At 46.1% G+C, this 24791-nt stretch overlaps 1 protein-coding gene across 1 annotated transcript; it reads right to left on the bottom strand.

Moving 5' to 3' along the window:
- Positions 1-6772: 6772 nt before the first annotated feature.
- On the bottom strand, positions 6773-23979 carry ism1 (isthmin 1). Its single transcript, XM_048268903.1, has 6 exons — positions 22580-23979; positions 14807-15049; positions 12768-13053; positions 10045-10188; positions 9648-9737; positions 6773-8339 (listed from the first exon to the last, which is right to left on the bottom strand). The coding sequence occupies exons 1-6, from the start codon at positions 22715-22717 to the stop codon at positions 7822-7824; spliced, it is 1419 nt and encodes a 472-aa protein (XP_048124860.1). The 5' UTR covers positions 22718-23979; the 3' UTR covers positions 6773-7821.
- Between the last annotated feature and the right edge of the window lie 812 nt (positions 23980-24791).

Here is a 24791-nt window from a genome sequence, read left to right as displayed (position 1 = left end):
CTTGTGTGTTTTTGTTTTTTTCGAGCTTCGTCTTCCCCCGTCCACAGCACCCGCAATCAAGTCCAATTTTTCTCACTGTCGTGAGGACATGCTAAATGGAAACACAACCATTTACAGGCATTTGCAAAACAGGCCAGGCATTTCAACAGAAAACTCTAGAATGCAACCCTCAAATTTTGCTTTCAGTACAGGACGAAAGCTAAGCTATAATATAATAATAATAACAAAGTGTGCGCGACTTTTTCTCAGCCTGTGTCTATTTTTTGCCAGCTTGTCGGCCTTGTGAGCGAGGCTGGTTTCTGACATGAAAACGACTATTTGTAGCAAGCCGTTTGTTTTCGAGGGCCCCGCACTGACAGGCAGGTTTGTCTGTCCACTCTCTCCCGGCTCTCCGCTCCTCTCGCCATGTCCCGCCGCCTCGTTCAGCGCAGCATATCATATAATCTTAACTGTGGGCTGCCAAAGATTTATAGTCTGGAGATAAATTACACACTGGACAATAACCCAGGGTGAAAATAGCCCCTCTGCAGAAGAGCTGAGGCGACCAAGTTTACAAACGGCTTAGTCTGATGTCAAATCGCACATAATTAACTGCCTTATAATGTGAGTCTGAGGGGCCTTTGCCCCAAGTGAGAACCTTGAAGCCTAGCTAAAAATGTTCAGTGTTCTTTCACTCTCTCTCTCCCTCCCTCTTTCTCTTTGTTATGGTTCCTGGAGTGTCTTTTGATTTACATTTTGCCTCAGCTGTAAAAGTAGCTTCTCATCCAACATGCCCTATTCCTTTTGAATTGTCTTTCACAGCCAATTCACATTACACACTCATCTTTAAAAAAGTGAATGTTTGTTTTATTTTCATGTGGTTTCACATCTAGTCTCACTACTCTTATACAAGCTCTCCTGAAACTCTTAAGAGTCGGTGAGCAACAATCCACACTTATTTTGTTTAGTTGTAAGTTACTTTCGATAAAACGGACGTAAATGTCTCCAGATTGAAGGCCTTTTAAGTCATTCAACATCAATATCAGGCCCTGCTGTATTCACTCAGCAGAAGCAACTGTGTTATGGCCTCACCCCTGGTGCACTCTGGGTAATAGCCGAGCTAACGTTTTCCTGGAGAACTCATGCCAAATCGGTGTCTGGTTAATGAAATAGCCCACGTCAGAAGCAATCAGCGGTCCAGACCGGCTGCCATCAGTTTAACAATCGTGTCAGTCTCGCCAGTTGGAGCCGAGTTTGCCCAGCTGCCTGCGCTGGACTCTGTCCACTGGAGTGATGAGGAACGTGCCGTAAACCCGTCTGGGGCGATATGAACGCGTTTTATCTCCTCCGTGAGGCCACAGAGCTGCTGTATGCTCCTCCTGTGGCACAGCTGTGAGGACTTAGGTGCCCACTGCAGCGAGAGCCTGGGTTCCATTCCAAAGGGATCACACACAGTTGACCAGTGAAGTAATGCCACAGTATTTGTACTTTGAATCCATTTGTGCTAAATGAATACCTTTAAACAACGCTGCTGTGGACACTGGAGGGCATCGGATTGAGATGAGAGCCCAGTACTGTGTCCAGTCAGTGTGTGTACTGTGTGTCCAGTCAGTGTGAGGTAGAGGTACATGACAAGGGCTCTGACAAGCCTGAGAGAGGGCTGAGGTAATGTGTGGGTGGAATGTTCATTTTAGAAATTCTTTGTTTGCCATCTATTGATTAAACCTGTGATTTAGCTAACCTGTGATTCCACAACCACCCCCACCTGTTTTTTTCTACAGTCCCAGTTGTATCTCTTCCAACACTAATGGACCTTCTTTCAAGGCATTAACTTGTGTGTTTGTCTTCTCTAGGTTCTTATAATTTTCCTTTATCCTATAGTTTTTTCATGGATGAATGATCAACGATGGGCCAATGAAGCTGGCCAGTGGATCATTAACTTAGTCCACTGAAAATCTCTCTCCCTTTCTCTTTCTCTGTCTTTCTCCTTTTCTCTCCCTCTGTTTTTCTCTCTTCCTTCCTCTCTCTCTCTCTCTCTCTCTCTCTCTCTCTCTCTCTCTCTCTCTCTCTCTCTCTCTCTCTCTCTCTCTCTCTCTCTCTCTCTCGCTCTGCTCTCCTCTCTGCACCACATGGTTACTTTTGGGCAATTAGTTTTGTTAGTGCAGAGCGTTTGGCTTTCATCAAGGCTGCCCACTCCCGCGCCCCTGGGAAACCTGCTTCCCCGTCCTGCACAGTAGTCTGCCCCCACCGACCACTATTCATCAGAGCGCGCCTCTGCCACCGCTCTTCCCGGGGCCCCCTCGGCTTTGAAAGGGAATACTGGGTCTTTTAACAAACACAGGGAAGAGGTCTGCGTCGCTGCCCTACCTCTACCCCGTGTTACCCGTCACCACTCTATACCCCCCCACCCCCTTCCCCAATACCACCGCTGCCGACACCCAAGGTGTATCCAATGCCTCTCGCTCAGCAAGAGCTGAAATGCAAAACAGACGGCCGGGCAAATAAAGATCAAAGTGAGCCGCCCAGGCCGAGCCAGCCCACTGTCCTCGCATAGCGGGTGCTCCTGTCACAGCGAATCACACACACACACACTCTTTTAACGACATGGCCAATGATACCACCTCCTGCTCACCACCGTCCTCTCACATCGACACATTGGTTCCCCAATGAGCCGCTCCAGCCTTTGTCACACACAAGGGGCAATGCGTAGGATAGAAATAGCTTCCCAGTCCGGTCGTTTCTGGCTACGCTGCAGTAGGGGTTGTGTGGGTAGCCCAGAAATATGGGCCACCACCCGCCGCCCCCTAACCACCACCTCTCAGACGAAGATACAAATTTCGCTGTTGTCTTTTATATACGCATACATGCTGGAGTCCAGCTGTCTTCGCTCCTCTCCGTACCGTTTTTTCTTGGCATTTGAAGCCCACAAGAATGCGAGTGCTCCTCGCCGCATCGTCAGCTGTATCTGCACCAATCCTATATGACATCTGGACCTCTAGCTGGGATTTTAAACTCACCGCAAGATAGATGTGTTATGAAGTGCAAGAATGTGTCGCAATATATCTTAGGTCCCTATTAAATGCAGCTGGACGAAGAAGTGCTCACTCATAAGACTGTTTAAAAGAACTCAGGGCTACTTGAACTTGAGTTGAAGAGTTAGTGCTTACCAAGCCCTGCTGCGTAGCCCTTGTGACAGAGAGAGCCGGTAGGTTGAGGTCATGTGTCCACTGCACACGCCTGTTAGCCTGTCCACCCTCGCAGTTCTTCCCTATATGGCCAGGCCTCCTTGGAGCCCCAGTCAGCTAGGGTTAAGCGACCGCCCCACACCTCCCCTCCACCCAACCTTTCACCCGCTCCTCAGCTTCTTAACCTGTTTGTTCAGCTGTGCACCCCACACACACACACACCACTCACACTCTCACACTCTCCTGCCTTTCTCCCATGCAGCCAAAAAGGTGACTGGGGCTACGGGCACGGAGCCAAGCGAGCGACCCCCTCCAACACACATACACATATACACACACAAACACACACAACCCTGTGCTACGCTACTGTCCCCATGCAAGGGAGTGTTGTGAGACAGGCAGACAGGGTAGCCTCGGCGACCCTACGGTCCAGGTCAGCTATTCCAGATTACAAGACACAAGGCAGGCTTTTAATTTGGCCTGCCGTGCAGCGAGGGCCTTGTGGCATTGCGGCCCAGACACTTCCTGCAATGTGCTACACCACCCATAAAGTGGCAACACGGGAGAGAAGAAAAAGAGAGAGAGAGAGAGAGGGTGAGGGAAGAGAGAAACGAGTGGATGGCTAAATATGGCTCTGCCACATCTGCACCGTTTGAAGACAAAGATCAGGCATGGCTGCCACCGTGTGCTGGGCATGGAGGGTGAGAATGGCTGGCACTCTACTCAAAGGCCCTTAAGCACTGGAGAACCAAGGAGTTATTATACAGACCGGGTGGACTCCCGGTTTATTCAAATGTCAAAGCTTTGCTAACTACTCCAGCTCCAGGACAAAATTGACTATCAACACCTTGCTTGTGTTCAATTTTGGCACCGTGTTGGTGCCAGTTTTGGCATTAGAACTATGACAAGCCAGTTGCCTGGGCAGCAGGTACCACATGGCTGATGACCACAGTAACCAAAATATACACTGGATGACCACATTATTGCATGATTGGCAAAGAAAATCCTCTTACCACCTGAATAACTGATGTCAACTGGCTGAAAGGCTAACCTCATTATAATCTGATTGCATTATGTTGAATGTTATCCCCCTATCAACAATGTGTGACTTCCTTGTCACATTAAACTTACGTGCTAAATTCACAATTTTCTCAATCATACTGAACAACCCTAAAAGAACAGGACAGCAATGTTTTTCTAGAGAATAGTAAGGAAACATAGTAAACATATGACCATGGATGCCACTGTAGTCAGCTGTGAAATGAGATGCTCAGTCCAGTGTTTTTTGAGGTCAGTGTGCCTGTCTGACCCCATGCGGAAGACTGGCACACTGGAGCATGGGGCTACTCTGGTCAGCTCAGGTTCCACCATGTAAACGTCAGTGTGTTCTAGTCTAGACGATCAGTGCAGTCAGTAACTTAGTCCACTGAAAACTCTCCTCTCTCTCTTTTCTCTCTTCACAGCTTTGATTCCACCATGTGAACCTCAGTGTTCTGTATAGACATTACAGAACAAGTGTTCATCTTGCACATTTTAGGGCAGTTTTTAAGGCTATGCCAAGCAGCATTTCCTCTTTTTCTCCTCATATATAACCCAGATGTTATTGATTACGATGCATAAAGAAAAAAATGTACACCATAACATCATTATAAAATGCCAAAATACCTTATCTCTTTTAGTGTTGTGTTTGCTATGTTCTCCCTGGCTGCAGTCATAATATCAGATACAGAGGCAGTATCTGGTGTACGCTGGGTGTTATGGGGTGTAAGAGAAGATCGGTTTCACGCTGGTTGTTTTGGTGGTTGAGTCGGACGAGCTGGGACGGGTCAGTTGAAAGATGAGGATGTCCACAGCCCGTCTGACGACACGTGGAGCCTCGTCTTCTTAAAAAAGGAGAAGAGGACGTGGAGGGGGGGGGTGATCTGATGCCACTCTGACTGACTTGAGCCTGATGTTCCTAAAGTCCAAAAAAGCGCAGACTCCTTTGAAGTGGAGGGCCCCTCACTGGCAGCCGGTCTGATTAGATAAAGATCACTGGTGCCTCTCTCCCCCTCCTGTCTACTGTAATCTTAGCCCCCTGCTCTAAGGTGCTTTAAAGGAGGTGACGGCCGAGCAAGAGAGAGCTCGATGGAGAACAGTTCTCTTCCTTCTGCCCCCATCTGCTCGGTCCTCCTCATCTCCCGAGGCACTAGATATGACAGTATCGTCTCATTAAGCGAGGAATTTGGAAATGTTCATTTTGACACTTACAAAGCATCAAAGTGCCCTAATCTGTGAGGTAATATTATCTCTAAAAGTCCATCTGTGACTTGAGCCTGCTAGCGATGTTGAAATGTCAGTGAATGGTGGATCAGTGCTTTACCATCACACAGGAGCCTACAGTGGGCTAGAGATACTGATGAGGCGAGCCTGAGGGTGGTCTGGGTGCACTCTTAAAACAAATGTGTTGAAAACAACACAACTTGCGTTGTTTTTAACACATCTCTGTGTCCAGATAGGGACAACACAGTTTGTTTTCCTTTTTTATTTGTTACACAATATTTGTTAAAAATAACACAATTTGCATCGAAAACAACACAACTGGCGTTGTTTTGTAACACATATCTGTGTCCAGAGAGGGACAACACATTTGTTTTAAGAGTGTGGCGTGGTGTTAACTTATTAACGAGTTCACAATAAAATTCAGCCACTCAAGTATAGAATCAAATCAGACTTGAACGTTTTGTACGTGTGTATCATGACTTGAAACTGTAGAAATTATTTGTAACTGTGACAATGATTTGTACAAGCAATTTTCAACATTACAAATATGCACTATTCTTGAAACAAATCTATTTCAAGTTGTGATACACACATACAAAACCTTTGAGTCTGGATTGGATCCCATACTCAAGGTAATATATGGTGGGACAGTACAAAAGTGTTGTGCAAAAGTGTTTGTGTAGAGGTCATCAGATGTCATTTTTATAAACATACAGTAACTCTTCAGGTAACCAGCTCTGTGACTTACACAGTGAATGAAAAATGTTCAATGTTAATTAAGTGTTAACCTGTTCAGCAGCAGAAGTTGGCTTGTTAGCTTCAAACTGTCATGTCAATGGGGGAGAAAAAATACATCTGGATTTTATCACTCTTACACATAGCTATTGGACTCACTTCAGACAGTAGTGAAACAGACACCAAAGCATCTCACAGGGGACAGGAGCCAGGAGTTCCTGCTCTGGCACAGCCAAAAAGAATGCACTCTACTCTCCATGTGATCGCATGCATTGAGTCTGAGAACTTGCACACGTGCCAAATTCTGAGCATTTCATCTGTTTTTAAGGGACGGCCGGAGGATCGTTTCGCAATCCCATCAAAAGCACGTCTGTCCTTTTTCAGGATGATACTAAGAGGAGTCTTGTGCAATGGCTTAGAGTCTTGGAGGAATTCAATGCATGAGTATTAGAGCTGTTGTGCTGCTGCAGGCAGATTAGTCCAGCTGTAAATGTAGCCGCTCTTGTGAGGATTGCTTGCAAAACTCTCAAAATAAACCATATATGTAGCTGTAAATGTAGCCGCTCTTGTGAGGATTGCTTGCAAAACTCTCAAAATAAACCATATTTCTGTGAGATTTTAGGTGACATCACCTTTTATTTCAACATTCTTCTCAATATCTGGCCATACAACCATTACGCACACATCCCATATGTTCCACATATCATGAACATCCAACAATGGCACAAAGCTACAACTTAATAAATACTTTACAAAAATAACACTTTTTTACATCAAGAGTAATGCTTTTTTTTAAACCAAATACAAATATAAGGGGGAGAGAGGACAATATGACTGTGGATTATTGGCAAAATGTAGTACATGCTCACTACACAAATGTACCAACTTTCATGGGGTCCTTTAAGATGTGACAACCGGCACCTTTGTAGTGAGCAGAGGAGTTGCCTCCTGTGTGTCATGCTAAAGTTGCATATGAGTCTGAACATTTACACATGTACCAGAGGCAGGACCTAGCAGCTCCAACGCCGCTAGATACACCTGCCATTTTTGCAACTTACGGTTGAAGCTCATTGGTTGCCTCCATTTTCTGCCATGTAAACAGGGCAAAAGGTATGGATTCTTTTTCAAAAATTCATGAGAAATCTTTTTCCCTTTTTTAACATAAAAAATCAACAGCTCTTTCCCTTTTGTCTTGCATCTAACATGGTCAGATAAAACTATGAAATTGCAATGTACAGTCTTTATGACTAGAAGAAACACAATGTAGCAGTGTTATAAGACCAACGTATAAGATGACATTTCATCTTGTCCACCACCGGCTGCTGATACACTGAATAAGCACTCAGTTGGCTGAAGGAGCCCTGCTTTGCTCTGCTCTGCTTCGCTTGGCTTTGCTGGAAGGTGGAACGCGAGAGAAGCGCTGATGCTTCCACTGCACGCCTGTTTGGCTAATAAAAGACTGTCCTGGACAAACAGCTGCACTGCTCGTGTTGCAGCTACAGGGACGTCCCTCCACACGCTCCTCCACGACTCCCCATCATACGAGAGAAAAGAAAGTGGTTCCACCCCTGTGTGTGTGTGTGTGTGTACGCTAACCCAAATAAACACATCAGTTCTCTTCTCTTCTCTCCTCTCTCCTCTTTTTGTTTCTGTGCCAAGCTCAGAACTCCCTGGCCTCTTCAAACTGTTTGTAGTAGTCCTCATCCTGCGGGTTCTCCGCGCACCTCTGGCCGTTGTTGGGCGGCCGGGCATTGTTGTAGCGGCTCCAGTCGCCCTTGCAGATGATCCACGGCAGCACGTCCACCTTGTAGTGCAGGTCGGCGGAGAACTCGGTGCTGATGAGGTTGGGCGTGCCGGCGCCCTTGCCGCGCGTGATGAGCTTCATGGCGTCGTCGTAGCAACAGTGCTGCGCGGCGAGCGTGGTGGACTCCAGCGTGAGCATGGAGCGGATGCAGTAGCGTGCCGTGGGCTTGTAGATCTCCAGCTTCTCCTTGGGGCCACTGGCGTCCTTCCAGCGGAAGTCCCGACGCCGCCCCGGGTCGTGCACGTCCGCCGTGCTGTAGGCCACCTCCGTCGGGTAGGCACACGGGCAGCTGGGCAGGTCGTTGGCCACCTTGGTCATGTACTTCTTTAGGAACTCGCTCTTGCAGTTCATCCAGCGCTCGCAGCTGTCCGTGTCTGTGAAAGGCAGAGCAGTTAGCATCTACTGTATTTAATGCCAGTATATACATTGGTCTATTTTAGAAAGAATACATAAACTTTTACAGTCAGAGGGTCGGCAATGGAAAAGAAAGAACACATAAAGAAATGTACACTAGGAAAGGCACTGCTACATATAGAATACCCATTTATCCTGTCTTTGCTTGAGATTATTCCAAGATCCATCCAGGAATCTAGTTTGAATTAGAAAGCCAGTCTATGCCTGCCACTTTCATAAAAATACTTTTGTTGCTGCTTTTCAGTCTTCGATTCTATCCACCTGAATCAGCTCCTCTGGAGATTCTAACTCCACCCTAAGATGGGGTTTCTCTTCTCTTCCCCTCCTAAGCCAGGAACCCATTTTCCCAGGGCAGGTTTTCATTTCTGACCTTTCCCTGAGCGCTCACTCGCTCCCACACACTGAAATAATTGCACCGCTGTTTGTCTGCGATGGATCAGTTTCCTGTGATGAGAGGATGTGTTCTGCGAGTCGCCCACTAAACCATCTGACTTGTCTGAGTGAAGTAGTATTCTGTATCAGCAAATGAAATTAAGCTCTTTTTGGATGTTACAGTAAGATGAACACGAGCTGACTGTTCACTGAACAGGCACCCCAAGGGCACAAACAAAAACACATTAGAGTCAATGCACTTACAGTACAAAGCCCAAGTGCAAGCGCAATACAAATGTACACAGGAGACCTGCTGTCCCTGTTGTAACCTAGTGACTTTAGTCCTTAATTTCCATAATGTCTCACAGATTTTCGTTATATGTCTTATTTATTAACACATAATAAGTCTGCATGTTTAACAGAATGTTTAGGATATGGGTCTAATTTCTGAATAAAACCAACTTGGTGTATTGTGCTTTTTTGCTGTTGTTGATGTTAATTTGGCAAGGCTCCTGGAAGGCTAGTGTGGGCCAAGACGGCTCTATGTGTATGGAGAGCCAGGGCACTTTTATTGGGACCAGACTGGCGGAGCCGGAGCGACCCGCTGCGCTCCTGTCTTCCTGCCGGCTTTCATCCCGCTGCAGGAATGCGGCAGACTGAAGGGCCCAGGAATGTTAAGTGGGCAGTGGAAAAGGGACGGTTGTTGTTTTGGGTGGATGCTAATGCCTGATGTATCTGGTTAGTTTGGCAAAGTGCGGATCAACCGCGGAGCTGACAGATGGACTTCATGAACAGTCTGCTTTGAGTGAGTTAAAAAAAAAAAAAAAAAACGAAAGAAAGTAACGAAGAAAGGAGCGGAGGAAAAAAGAGACAGAGAGACAGACAGAGTTTCTTACCAACACCAAAGAGCTCTGTGGCATTGAACTCGTCGGTCCCAGCGAGCAGGCTGACCTCAGTGGCTGCTGTCTTAAAGGCATCTTCAATCCCTGCAAGTACAAAAACAGTCAGCTGGGTTTTAAACAAAACCATCAGAGGGCAGAGCAACCACACAGAACACACAGAAACGAGAGAATCAAGAGAACTCAAGAGAACTGCTGAAGCTCTTGTCTAGCCATTCTGTATTATCTGGGGCTGCTAGATGGGTGCTACACTTTGGTAGTGACTGAAGTAAGGTTCTCCCTTCATTGTAAAGCGCTTTTGGTTTCTAGATAAAACACTATATTTATAATCTAAACGCTATATTTTATTTATAACATTATATTTTTATTCTCTGGACTGGCAGAGCTTACTCACCTGGGCAGCTGGGCATGTCACAGGTGCGAGACTCGGTGGCCGTACAGGCGTAACCACAGGATCTGGTGCGCTTCTGGTTACCATTGCCGCAGGTGACGCTGCATGACGACCAGTTGCTCCAATCGCCTTCTCCATCCATGTAGTCTGTTTGACGCAAGAGGGGAGAGAAGCGTTAGCTGTTAGCTCTGTGTGCTAGCTCTGTGTGCTTTGCGTTTTACAGCTAACCTTTGAAACGCAAAGCACACAGAGTTAATTTAACAGTTTACTAAGTTAGCTGTTAGCTAAAGGCAAACCAAACTGCACTGAATGGAAGTTAAAGACTACACCCATGCACTGGGTGCTGAGTCTGTGGTTGCCTGCTGCAGAGCTGATTCGGACCGTATGTTAGCAGCACCTGAGGCACTAGCTCGTCCGCCAGCCACACTCATTAGCATGCCAGTGTAATTGTACGGGGCAACACATGGGCCTGGACCAAACATGGCCGCCCCCTCCTCCACTCTCCTCCAACCTAAACATAAAACACTCCTCAGATGGACCCACACTGAAGATGGTATCCTGTTGCTGTTTCACTCCTACTTTTTACTACTATTTTGAGTTCTTTTTCCAGCCTGAGACACCGCTTCCTTCATAAATCAGGATGCACTGTGCTGTGCTAGCATAATTCATGAATGTTAACACTCAAAGCACCACCAGCATTCTCTGCTAATCGAGTGTAAAGAACACTGCCAGTCCCAATCCCAAAAGTTGGGACCACATAAATAAGAACTTCAGGCGAACCTTATCCCAGTCAGAACTGTGGACTGGACCTCACTTATACAGTTGAACGTGGAAGTTCATGTTTGCAAATATCGCGGATATGGATGTGGTTAACACCTTTGCAATAATTGTTAATTGGCTAGCATGATAGCCTAGTCTTACAAGGGGTATGAGGAACCCTTTTAATGTTTATTTGATGATATGCCATTAACTGTTCACGTTGTTACTGAACTGGACTGAACAGAACTGGATTGAACTAGACTGAAGAGAATTGAATCGAACTGAAGTGAACTGAACTGGATTGGACTGGACTAGACTGGGTGGGGATGGCTGGGCTGGTGGGGAAGACAAATGAGGCTCAGAGGAGGAGCAGTCTACCGCAGCGCTACTGTGAAGCAGCCAGACTCATTGGGACAGCGCAGGGCTTCCTCTTCAGCTTGGCTTAGCTCTCCTCCTCCTCCTCCTCCTCCTCCTCCCATCCCCAACAAGAGACTGGGAGGGCTGGAAACGAAGCGCTAGCCCAGGCAGCAGCAGCAACATCGGGAAATATTTTCTGAAGGGGTAGCGCTTTGCCAAACGTCCCCATTTTGCCAAGAGGAGGTCTGACACACCACGCTAAGCTAAGCTAGAAAAATCTTTTAATTTAGGCATTTACACACATTTAAAACCTTGGGTAGCTGGCTAAGGGATTTTGTCAGCTGGATAGAGTGGAGTGGAGGTTGAAAACCACAAGAGATCAGACTTGGGATCAATGTAATCGGAAAACATGGAACCGTTTACAAACAGGGCTGTATAATACATTTAGCTCCACTTTGACGTCCTGCGAGCGATTTACTGCATGGCTGAAGACAATTCATGGGGGCAACCCAGCCTCTAGTCTGAAGCCTCTGCGTAGTCTCACTCTCACTTTGTCGCATCTGACACATATTATCATCACTGCTTTAACTATCCACTCCATCCATACATCCTGTATACACACACACACACACACACATATATAGATATATGTGTGTATACTTATATATATGTTTATATATATATATATAAACACACATGCGCTCACTCAGCTAATCACAGAACTATGTCCCCATAGTTCGGTGATGGAAACAAAGACCCCTCAGTCCGTCAGGAGCGGGGCCAGTCTCACCGGCTCACTTTCAGCCGGCCTCGCAGTCACGCTCGGCTGCCTCTTGTCCCCGGGCCATTACCATTTCTAAAGCATGCGGTCAGCCACATGCACCGCTGAGAGTGACTAATCACCCAATCAGGAGGTAGATAAGGCATCTGCTGTCCTGCGAGTTCTGGCTGCGCCATTACGGCCTCCGCTGTCACTTCAAGTTTCCGACAGCAAAAGAACGGAACGCGTATATTGATCCACATATGAAAACGCTGAAAAACTCGGGAATCCCGGCTGCTTTCGATGCATAGAATTCTTCCTCTCTCTCTCTCTCTCTCTGCAATTGGGGTTTGGAGCGAGTTGTGACACAGCAAGCATGCGGGTGACAGGAAGTGCATTCTTCGACGTGGCCGCATATTTATTCATTTGGCCCCTGCTTTGAAAGTGGTGTGTGTGTGTGTGTGTGTGTGTGTGTGTAGTCTATGTGCTATGCAAGTAAGCGAGCGGGCGTGTAAGTAAGTGAGTGAGTGAATGAGTAAATGGAGGAGCGGATGTCCTCAGTTCCTGCTGTCAGGCTTTGATGTCTCTGAGGCATATTTGTGTGTGTGTGTTTTTCTGTCACGTAGACAGTGGAGAACCATGAGGGAATCCACCTCGTAAAAGAGCCCAACATCCTGCAATCACAGGCTCCATGAACCGACCCAGCAATGACTGTCCCCATTATGGTGACAGCGCAAATCTGCAAATTACAGATTCCAGATCAAACTATGACCATATGCGACGAGAGAAGCTTCAAAATCGGGTGCGCGCGTACACACACACAAACGCACAGACACACACACACATTTACCGTATTCAGGTCTGCTTGCTCCTCCACCTCTGCGCTCCCAGTCTTCCAGTGGCTTGAGGAAGTTGCTGTTGTCAGTGTTGCCCTCATAGGAGTAATCCTGCTCCTCTGGTCTCTGCACCGTCGAGGTGGATACAGGAGAGGAGATTGAGGAAGAGGAGGAGGAGGTGGAAGACGAACGCTGCCACCAGTTCCTCCAGTTGGGTGTGGCCCAGCCTGGTTTCTTCTCTTTGCGAAGGCCCTTTTCTGGCTCGGCCGCCTCCAGTCCGTCCACCACCTCGATGGTCACCTACGTAAGCAACGAGTAAGGTACGTTAGGTGTAGACCACACACACCCTCTCGAATTAAAGGGTCATCTAACACGCCTGGACACATCTCATCGAAGGCCAACAAGATGAACTGAGAACATCAATGGAACTGAATATTCCAGGAAATATGGTTTCGCAAGTTGTGGCCTGTGACCACAAGTAGTTTAAAATATTTAGAACCACATGTTTCCTGTTTTTCGGTTTTAATAGTTTGATTAACAGCAGTAGTTTGGCCAGAGAAAGATGATTTTTTATTTTGAGGAGGAGGAGGGAGGTGGGGGGAATGAAAGCCGCATACTTCTGTCAATTAGATTTTGAAGTGAGAGTGGCTATGTAATCTGTAAGCTTTGTGATTGTCTCCAGACGTGGGTCTGTCATGCTTCATGGGTCACCCTGAGAGGGTGCGGTTACCAAGTGATACCCCTGCTTCCACTGACCCCCAGCTAGCCCCCCACTCCCACCCCCCCTCCACACACACACACACACACACACACACACTCCACCACACCCCTCACCCCAGCCCCTTGTCCTCACACATATGCCTCCCATATGAGGGGGCCACCTTTGCCTTGGTTACCACTCTTCTTTGGTCCCCTCTCCTCTTTTTCTCTCTCCCTCTCTTCATCCCACCCTCCCTCTCTCCACCTAAACGCCAAGTTCAAAGGGCTCCTCAGCCTCCTCCAGACCATGAAAGCCAGATGAATCCTGGGATCAAAGAAGCTCCCAGTCCCCCTCTCTGCGCAGCCGCTCACTCTTCTACAGACTCCTCACATCTTGAGAGCCTAATGCACTTTGTCCTTCCCCCGGATTTTACTGTTAAGATCCCCATCTTATCCTTTCGCAAAGTGGAGCCCAGTCCTCCACGGATTAGTCCACCAAAATGAGTGATTCCAGCCTGGATATGGTTACTAAACAACAGGCGAATACAACTCTACTGGCTGGGCCTGATTGTCTTTCGAGTGTTGCTCCAGCTCTCATATTCAAATATTTTAAATAAATGTTTGTGTGAGTGTGTGTCAGAGAGAGAGAGAGGGGGAGAGGTGGAAGGAGAAAGAAAGAGAGACAGAGAGACTTTTTGTGGAATCTCATAGGCTTTACTTAGAGCTCTCATATTCAAACACTGGAGATAAATGTATGCATGTCAGAGATTGAGAGAAAGAGTGAGAAAGAGGGGGACAGAGAGCTTTGGAATATCATAGGCTCATAGGCTTTGCTTAGAGCTCTCATATACAAACATTAGAGAGAAATGTGTGTATGAATGTCAGGGAGAGAGAGAGAGAGAGATTGAGAGAGAAAGCGAGAGAGGGTGAGAAAGAGGGAGACAGAGAGACGTTGTGTGGACTACCATAGGCTCCTGGAGGCTTGCTTGCTGGTGAAAAGGAGTGCTGGTGTGCAACAGGCCATTCTGCCTCTTCCTGTTTGCCAAGCATCTGGTCTATGTGCTTGGGCAGCCATGTCTCACACTCATATTCTCCTCCTTCTCTTTTCTCTTCCTCTGGCTCTCTTTTGCTCTCTCCCTCTCGCTTGTGTTATTTCTCTCTCTTTCACTCTCTTTCACTTTCTCTCCCTCTCTCTCACATGTGCTTGTGTTCTATCTCTCTTTTGCTGTCTCTCTCTCCCCCCCCTCTCTGTCTCATATGTGCTTATGTTTTCTTTCCCTCTTGCTCTCTTTCTGTCTCTTTCTCTCTCTCTTCCTCTCTCTTTCATAGCCAGTGTACTAGGCCCCATCCATACCTGTATGTTGGGGTTCTGTCCGTTTATGTCCGCCTTGGAGAGGTCCGGAAGGTGCTGGAGGTCCAGCAGGAAGGCCCCCGGCCCGTCCCTCTGCAGGCTGCTCCCGGCCCCCTGGTTTTGGTTCTGGGTCTGGACCCAGGGCTGGGACGCCGGCCGGTGGGGCTCCACTCTGTGCTCTGGGCCCGTTCTCCAGTCCCCTGGGCCGTGCTGCGACGAAGAGCTGCTCTCAGCATTGAGATCATTCTGTCAAAAAACGAATGGAGGACACTCATATTAGATTCTATATGAGATCAACATCACATTAGATTCAATTAATTAGATTACTCTGTTAGCCCATAGACATTTTCAAACTGTGAATGCTGAAGATGGTCCATGTAAGGTCTCTTGCACCTATTTGTTCTATACCTGTTTCGGCTTATTTTTATACATTAATCCTTCAGCATCAACCACTGTGTGCGATTTCCTTTTCTTCACTTCACCCAAAGACATTAACAACGTTTACCAAATACTGATTTGTTCTATTTTTTGTCATTTTTGCAAAGTCGTTGAACCAACAATGTGTTCACACAACAGGAAATGACCCTTACTGCATGACCTCTCAGCAGCAGGAAATGTTACCCAAATATTTATTTGCAATTGATCGACCCATGTTCGATTTCTGCTGTTTGCGAGTCTGTGTCGCTTTCCATAAAAGCGTCTGCTAAATATCAGTCAACTTTAACTTTAACTTTAAATGGACGTGCTGAAAGCTGTCGTAAGATCCCTGACTGACAGGTGTTGCCTAAAAGTGACATGGCGGTTTAGGGGCCGTCGTTTGTCTTTTCTTTTTAAGCGCTGCCAGATGGTGACAGCGGAGATCTGAGTTGATCAGAATGGACATTTGTCTTTTCGTCTTCTTTCACCTCTGCCAAGATCGTTGGTGGCAAGATGCTTTATGGATGTTCACTCATGTAGTTCCATCGTTAAGTTCATTAATTAAATTATATGGGAACATAATGTCACGAAGCAAGTAGAAGTTATTCACTTCCTCATCTGCCAATATGCTTCTCATTATTCTTCCACAGAACTGTAGTGCACACTCAACAGCCGCGCTCTCTTGAATGAGTGATTCACAGCTCTAATTTAGCCAAAACCCCCCCCCTAAACCCAAAAGACTATTTGAGAAAAAAAGACCTGAATGCCCAAGCCCCATCTATGAGCTCCTTACCCACCCATCATGTGCCTGTTGCAGATGAGGCACGATAATGTCTCCCATAGACAGCCACTTAGCGAGGCTGGATTAATAAGTCAGGATGACAGGTGGTTCAAATGGCAACGACCCTCTCCATAAATCCACCCGCAGCCGGGATGGGGTGGGGGGTGGGGGTTGTTGAGGAGAAGTGGAGGGTGTGTGAGCGCCGGCTGTGGCTTAACCCTCAGAGGCCACAGGCCAGAAGGCCAGGCCCGCCGCAGCCACTGCTCGGCCCGAGGCCGGACGCCTGAAGCCTGCGTCCAGAGCTCGGCCCCGGCATCCCCTGGGGGCCTGATCAAAACCACAAACCGCAAAGCAGCATCTGACCCGCCACCTGCTTCCAGAGTGGCACAAGAGATAAATGATCTCTTTCTTCCCTCCTCCTCTCTCTCTGTCTAACCCTCTCTCTCTCTCTTTTAAACCCTCACTCTATTTATTTCTAACCCTTTCTCTCTCTGTATTTCTTTCTAACCCTCTCTGTCTCTCTTTCTAACTCTCTCTTTCACACACACATAGTCACACACACACGAACGAATAAAGTTGCATTCTCAGAACCCCTTTTCAGCACCTCTATTTGTTTACACAGACGCCCGTTGACTAATTCTCTGCAAAGACATTTTATACTACTGCAAAGAAACAAGGGAGAGAAACGAATCCAAGCGAAGCCAAGAGGGAGTGAAATCGAAAACAACATAAAAGCAAATGTGTCCTCGCCAAACTGAAGGCAGCAGTAGCCCTATGCCTTCACTGGGACCTGGCTCAGAGGAACGGGTCTGAGGAGAAACGCAGCCGACAGCTGCTACAAAACAGCTGGCCTGGCAAAATAGTCAATGTTTTTAACTATTTATAAAATACTTTATAGGATTAATTATGGCCAAATACTCTGGTGCAGATGAATTTGAAAATAAAAGCTTTAGTGTTTGGTTTTGCAAAAATAAAATAAAAATGCAAAAAAAAGGGGGGGAAAAGTGCCTTATTGTAGTACTAAAATATGGACAAATATAGAAAGCTCTGAGTGGCTGTCTGGAGCACTGGGCCGTGTTACGACTGATGGTTCCACTGAAGTCCCACGCTGCTCCTTTATGGCAGCGCAGAAGAAACAGACATCCGAGCCAGCGTTGCGAAATCATTGTGGCGTCTCTCTCTCTCTCTCTCTCTCTCAGCTGACAGAAAAATACTTGGCTGCTCTCTTACTGTGTGTGTGTGTGTGTGTGTGTGTGTGTGTGTTAGGGGGGGGGCAGTAAATGTGTCCCCTATGGACTGCAGAGGCATGTGTTCCCCGTCACATACACACAGAAGGAGCAATTACTCCCCAGTTGGAATGACAGCTTTAAGTAGCCAGTAATCATCCATACTGCTTTGGGTAGACAATAAGATCAAAGGAGTCCATCAATCTTGTTTTTCTCTTGTTTTTCTAAAAAGGCCCTTGTGCTGTGTGTGTGTGTCTGTCTGTCTGTCTGTCTGTCTGTGTGTGTGTGTGTGTGTGTGTGTGTGTGTGTGTGTGTGTATGGCTCTGTCCGTGTCTCTGTGTGTGTGTGCCTCTGTCCATGTCTGTGTGTGTGTGTGTGTGTGTGGCTTTGCTCGTGTCTCTGTCTCTGTGTTTGTGTGTGTGTGTGTGTGTGTGTGGCTTTGTCTGTGTGTGTGTGTGTGTGTGCCTCTGTCCATGTCTGTGTGTGCCTCTGTCCATGTCTGTGTGTGTGTGTGTGTGGCTTTGCTCGTGTCTCTGTCTCTGTGTTTGTGTGTGTGTGTGTGTGTGTGTGTGTGTGTGTGTGTGTGTGTGTGTGTGTGTGTGTGTGCAAGTAACAAACCACCATCGGCAGAAAGTATCCATACACGCGACTACGTAAATTGGTTGAAGGAGTATGTAAGGGAAATTATTTATATCTCTCTAGGGGATTACACATGCTCTCCTGTTGTAATAATAGAGAGTAGCAAAACAACTTTCTTTCAAAATCTTATCAACAAAAGTTGGCTGTTTGTTGCCGTCTGGACAAAAAAAGATAAGGATCATCATCATCATCATATAAATGCTCATTATCAAAGATAATGAAAAACAGAATGATTTTAAAAAAGTTCAATACGAAGTGCATAATGCATCAGTATGTACAGCTACAGAGCTTACTACATCGAGCCTCCAGGCGCTCAGTTACAAGAAACTCAAGGAGGCAAAGTATCGGACAATGTGTAAGCATCAAAGGAATTACACCATGCTACCTTTTCAGGATCCTTTTAACTTAAGAATTTTGACCTTTACTTGACAGTTACACCTCAACCATCATTGAGAATTACATGGGTTTATTTTCACCACTGGTAATTCAATCCTCTCTTCACAACAAGTCTTTCAGCTTATCTTGCTCAGTGAGAAGGGGAGAAAACGTCATTTTTACAGGCTCTGCAGAAATCAGACAGGGTAAGGAAACACTTCACTGTGAAAGCATAATTGTCTGTTTGTTGCCCGAGTCTGTATTGGTTTTGAATTTGTTATTGTAGCAGTGAGAAGAATCTCTTGTAGCACCACTGCCGAGCAATCGAGAGCCTGACATGGTAGACAAAGAAAGCAAGGGCTTGTGGTGTTGGTGTTGCTAACCAATACCACAAGTGTACAGTCATTTACCGCACTGGGATTACCAGGCCTTGTGGAGTTATCCCACCTCAAAAGACACACTTAAGTAGTTCAGAAAGCTCGGCATGAACAGTTGACAGGATCCGGGAGCTAAAGCGCAACGCTCACTGGCAGCGTCTGACGCGTGTCAACGCCAAAGTTTAGAAATGTTTTCTAGGCTATCTCTTGAGCATCAAAGCCATAGACACGAATGTCGCCGCCAGTGGGCTAAGGCTACGGCACGATCATAATGGTGTTCTTACACTTTAATAATTGTGTTTAAAAAAATCGACAGAACAGAGTCATATGACATCTGCAATGTTTTTATTCCCATGTTACAACTTTTGTTTTGTTTTGTTTTAGTTCAATATTTGTCTCTTTCAATACTGTACTTATCTGTGGCTGAATGGCGGTTCTTAATAGGCTACTGTAGTTTTCTGTGACTGTGAATGGAAGTTCAGAAGTCTAATTAGAGCCCAATCAGCCCAAGACCTTCACAATCTGGCCCCTGGGAGAGCAAGCAGAGCCGCCTTTGACTGGAGCATCACTAGTCATACACCATTCTTCAAATCATACAAGGCCTCCCAGGAAGTACCCCCCCCCCTCCAAAAAAAAAACCATGAATGAAAGTCACACACCAGCTGACCCCCGCCCAGTTCCTGTCCCTGGCTTATGCCCCCATCCCACCCCACCCCCGGCCACTTCCCTACCTCCCCTTCATTCAGTTGGCAGGGGTTGCTTAAAGGAGCATGACTCCATTTTCAATTGGAAGCCACTGGGGGGGGCAGGAAATGAAGGCTGTGCACGTAGTGCCAGATGCTTTTCAATTCCTCACCAAGGTGGAAAAGAAAATGATCTCTTTCTTAAGACCCCTCTCTCTCTCTCTCTCTTGCTCTCCAGTGACCCTGTTCCTAGGCCTCTAGTCGTTTTTGTTATTTCTTTCTCATTAACCCTTCTTTATCCTGCATATGGCTTTTGGGTTCAGTGAGAGTTTGATTACTCTGCCAGATACCTCGAAAGCCGACTCTATGACAGAATCTTCCTAACTGCGTCTCATATGACTTCTCCAACATCACCTCTTAATCAGCAGGGGATCTCTTAATCAGAGAGAAAAGCTGTTTAAACAAGCAACTGGACCAGATATCTGGTTAACTCATTGCTGGACTCACGCACACATACACACATGCATACACACACACACACACACACACACACACACACACACACACACACAACACACACACATCACAAGTGTGATGCCCCCAGGTATGGGTAGTGGAGTTGAGGAGGTGTTTTTTTTTACTAGAGGAAGTCAGAAGTCATTTCCAATGAGATCTACAGGTGTGAAGTGACAGGCTGTGGTGTCAGACTAGGCAGTGTTTAGTTCTTTTAGTTCTGTCAGAATACCTACCCTACCCCAAAGTAGGTTACAATGACTAAGCAGGTGTGGGTCATGTGATTAGGCAGGTGTGGGTCATGTGAGGACCATCCGTGTGCATTCCTGCTCAGGCTCTCTCTCTCTCTGCAAGTGACTTGTTCACTGTGAAAAGCACACGCACACACACTGTGAGTGGATTCCTCAGATGTTTCCAGAGCTCCGAAGCAGAGTTCTCAATAACAAACGCAGCGCCAGTTGACAAACAAAAACGCAGATGCCAGACCGATCCTTGCATCACCTAACAACAACATGGCCATGACAAAACCAAACAGAGCATTTTTGGGACGTGTTTGCAATCTCCTCGCCGGAGGAAGAGCAAAAACACAAGCATGAGTATCTTTCCCTACATGCCCCTAAACTCAGCCACAGACTTACTAAGAAAAGGTTATCAGTCCGCCCAACCAATATAGCCAACAATTCAATTCTTTCCCTGTATAATACAGTGAAACATCCCTGTGGAATCAATTCTGTAGAATTAAATTAGTCAGACTACCGTAATTTCCCAACTATTAGCCGCAGCTTAAACATTGATTTTGCAAAATTTCTTCAGCTATGAGGTTAATACCCGGGGGTAGTTAATATGGTGTTAATATGGTATGTTTTTTTTTACCTTGCATAAAACTCTGTTCTGCGGCTTATACACAATGAGGCTAATACACAGGAAATTACTGTATGTATGCTATAATCTATCACTGTGATAGACAAACTGGCTTCAGGGATTAGTCGACAGGGTTTAAGTATTTAAGTGTTGTATTTTTAAGACATGTTCATTTGTTGAATGTCCGTTTATTACATTCCTTTGCAGTGTGTTGGATGGCCTCATAACTAATGAAACCAGATGCATGTAGAGCTTTTCATGTTGGTATTTAGCACATCATATCCCTATTTTCACCATTTACAGGAGATGCCTGGCTGTGTGGCTAAATGCCCATTCATCACCGGGTTGTGCAGTCACAACAACAATCACAACAATTGTGCAGTCACACTGACAAGGACATTTCAGTGCCATTCTAAAAATACATCAAAAAGCAGCCCTCGGGTGTTTAACCACCCTGAAAACCCCCAGTTGATCTTCTGGCCTTATAACCTAGGTTCAGACCCTCTGATACTCACACCATGTGGCTGTGGTATCATCCCACAAAGACACACTTCTGTCTCTCAAAGGAAGAAGACGGCAGTGGAGAAACATCTCACTTTTACTGGACCCAATAATGGGTTGGTCTATTTCCATAGCTGTCTTTCTCCATGTGAAATCCCGAGCAGTGAGGTATCAGCTTGGTAGAAGGAAAGGTTACTTGGGATGAGTCGCAGTTATTTATATTACAGTCACAGTGATGAGAGAGAGTCACAGTCATGAGACAAGCCATGCTTCCCACTATGTCAACAGGACACTCAGGTATCACTGATGCCCAAATGATGAACGCCAATAGCCAGGGGCCAGCACCTAAAAGCCTTAAGGAAGTCACCTCCGACCCCTCCTGACCTCATACTTAAATGTCTGTCAAGAAGACCAGATCAACCGGACAATGCTTGATTCTCACTGATGAACTGAGGTAAAGTTTAACATGAAATAAGGAAGAATTATCAGTGATGACTCCTCATAAAGTGAGGTCCATTGTTGTAACAGTTTTTATAAGTTTGTCTCATCAAACTGCTCTGACAGAACTTGCTTGCCATGCTGCCTGAAGTAGGCCTAATTTATTTAAGCCCTGGCCACAACCTGTGCCGAGTCTGTGGGTGTGGGGTTGTGCGTGCGTGTGTGTGTGTGTTGGTTTTACTTATTGATGGACAAACATGGTGAGTTTTGAGAACAAAATAAGGATGACCTTCCCTATACATTGTTATAGTATATGAGAACCCAGGACATAACTTCAGCCTGTCTATTTCAGACAGTGCTCTCTACAGCCAAACTTAACTGATTTTACCATCATAAGATCATAGCTGACTGCAAAATCGCATCTCAACATAAAACACCGAATGCAAAAGTGTGATGCATTGTGAAATTGCCTACAGCGAAATCAAACAGACCTGTGTGGCCCTTCTATCACATGCGTTGCGCCAATGAATAGCCTAACCGATCCGAACTCCAAGCTTCAGTGCACTTCTTAGCAAACATTAGGCTACGGCCTTTTTGATGCAAATGAAAGTAAAAGGAATAATTGCAGTCCCGTCAGTATGTCGAGTGTCATGATTGGATTATAGCCGGACACGACACTGTCAGCTAAGCACTGTCTTTATGTAAGTAATTGACGTGAACGTCAATCACTATTCTCATTCATACAATCCCTAATTACAATCGAATGCATCCATGACAATGGTGATGTGAAGTGAAAGGTGTGACTGGTCCACCACCCAAATGTGAGACTACCCGTCATCATGAGTTTCAGGATGGTTTTCCTGATCTTCCTTTAGTTAACTAAATTACCAGACTTTCTGGCAATCATATGTTAGGTCATTAATGGTTAGTTTTTAACTTCAACTGTGAAAAGATGCCAAGCTCACCTGCGTTGTCAGCGCGTGCTGCTCCTGATCTAACGTTGCGTTCCCCGGTTGTAGAGGACTGCTTCGCAGTACTGTGATGTGTAAAGTTAGTAGCAACAGTCCCAGCAGTAACAACAATTCTGCCGCCAACCGAATCATCCTTTTCACGCGACCGGTTTTTGGACCCTGCGGTGTGGCAGGGGTTCCACCGCCGCCTCCTCCCGCTGCAGAACCTCCGATCTCCGGATCCGCCGCGGACGAGGAGCCGCAACACCACTGCGGAGCCACTTCGGGATCAGAAATATCAAATTTCAGAGGAAAAGGGAAGTAAAGTAACTAAATGCAAGGATGAGTCGCAGGGAGTAGTCCCCCAGGTGATAGGTCGTACTCCTTGAAGTTAAACCAGTGTATTAGTCAGACAATGGCTCCGAGATAGGCTACGAATTCATGAAAAGTTCTGAGGTGGTGTCCAGGTAGGATTTAATCTATGACCTCAGCTCTAGAAACTCTACAATTTCCCATCTCAATATAACACAAAAATAACACGTCAATAATGAGTTATTGAGTTGCCTGTGTGTAGGGCCCAGGGTGCCAAAGTAGCCTTCTGAAGTTGCTCTTCTCACTCCTTGCTGGAGTTCAGGTGAATTGCCTCACAACCAGGCAACGATTGGAATGGAAGACTTCTGCATCATTCCTTGCAGCTTCTCGTGAAACTTCACCCTGACAAATTGAATTCTCCCTTCATCTCTTGGTCCTTAATTTACCCCCTTTGCATTGAATACTGCGCTTATCAACCATGTCCGTTCTCCTGCGCCTACAGTTCCGAGCGTTGTTATCAAGAGCGCGTTGTTATTTGGTTGTTATGATTCCATTCTCTCTAATGAAATAAAAACTCGCTGCCTCCTGGAGACTGAGCGCAGGGCACACAATGGTGCTATTGTGTTTGGCGAAAAACTTCTTATCACAAATTCAGGTACATGCTGTCAAGAGCGTTTCACGACGCACGCTCCTCTTTGCGTGGACACACGCAAGCTCTCCAACACAAACGCAGTGCCTGCTTTGAGTGCGCCCGAAGTGTTTTTATATACCGCTCTGTTGGTTTGCTGTCATCTCCCCTCCCCCTATATTTAACCCTTCTGATTCCGCCCAAGCCAGCGCAGGGTAGGCTACTTAAACATACCCACGAGCGGTAGGGGAGTGGCGGGACGGGAGCGGGCCACACGCAACTCACAACCGGCCACGAGTCGTCGCTTGACAGGTTATGTGAGAAGTCAGAGCAAGGGGGCTATCTACCAGGCATGTTACAATAAAATATTTGCTTAATTACATGTCTATTAGGGTGTTCAAAATTCCACATACAGTGCTTTCATGAATCATTACGTCCTTAACAGAGAAGTTATATTTCTATTTGTTGATTCTCGTGTTGTGTTCAAGCTGGCATAAATACATCGACAAATGTTGCCACCTCTGAAGTATTTGTTTATGGCTGGCTTCAAAGCACTTATGCACAGCGTCAAGTTATAGCCTCACACGGTGGAAGGCTTTTAAAGTTCCTGCCTAGTGTATAGTGCTATCCCAAATGGTCAATCTCGATTTTAGTGTTTTATTTTGGTTGCCTTTGTGACAGAAAAAATGTCATTCTGCTATACAGAATAAAGATTCAGTATTACAGTAATAAACCACAATACAGGGACATTAACATGAACTGAAGTAAGTATGCATGATCTGTATGCATCCTTAAGCAGAGTGAGAATAACAGACATCTATGCGAATTAAATAAATTGCCTGGCTTTAGGCTACCTTCAGCTGTTTAAAGATTTTCAAAAGAATTTCAATTCAAATGCAACAACCAAGAAAATGTTTGAGTTATTTATTTTACATTTAATAGATAGCCTACTCTAATAATATTACTTTTACATTTAATAACTACCCTGAATAATTATGTCAACCATATGACCCTGATCACACAGAGTAAAGAGCCGTCTAATCTTATTTTGATTCCCACTTAAAAAGCCGTCACACATAAATCTGGACGCTCTGTCTACCTCTGTGTTGAACACCTGTTGCGAACATGTAAAGGCTGCTGTTTGTATGCCCGTGCCCTGCCTGCCTGCACTTCAGAATCCCGCCAAAGCAGCAATGGGAAACTGGGCGGAGAGAATCCACAACCTTGGACACACTGGCCGACTTCAAAGGGCTACCAGAGGTTCCCCCTCCAGAATAGCTGCAACAT

The sequence above is a fragment of the Alosa alosa genome, chromosome 18, assembly GCF_017589495.1.
Source record: "Alosa alosa isolate M-15738 ecotype Scorff River chromosome 18, AALO_Geno_1.1, whole genome shotgun sequence".
NCBI lineage: Eukaryota > Metazoa > Chordata > Actinopteri > Clupeiformes > Clupeidae > Alosa > Alosa alosa.
This window is presented reverse-complemented; position numbering and strand designations above follow the sequence as displayed.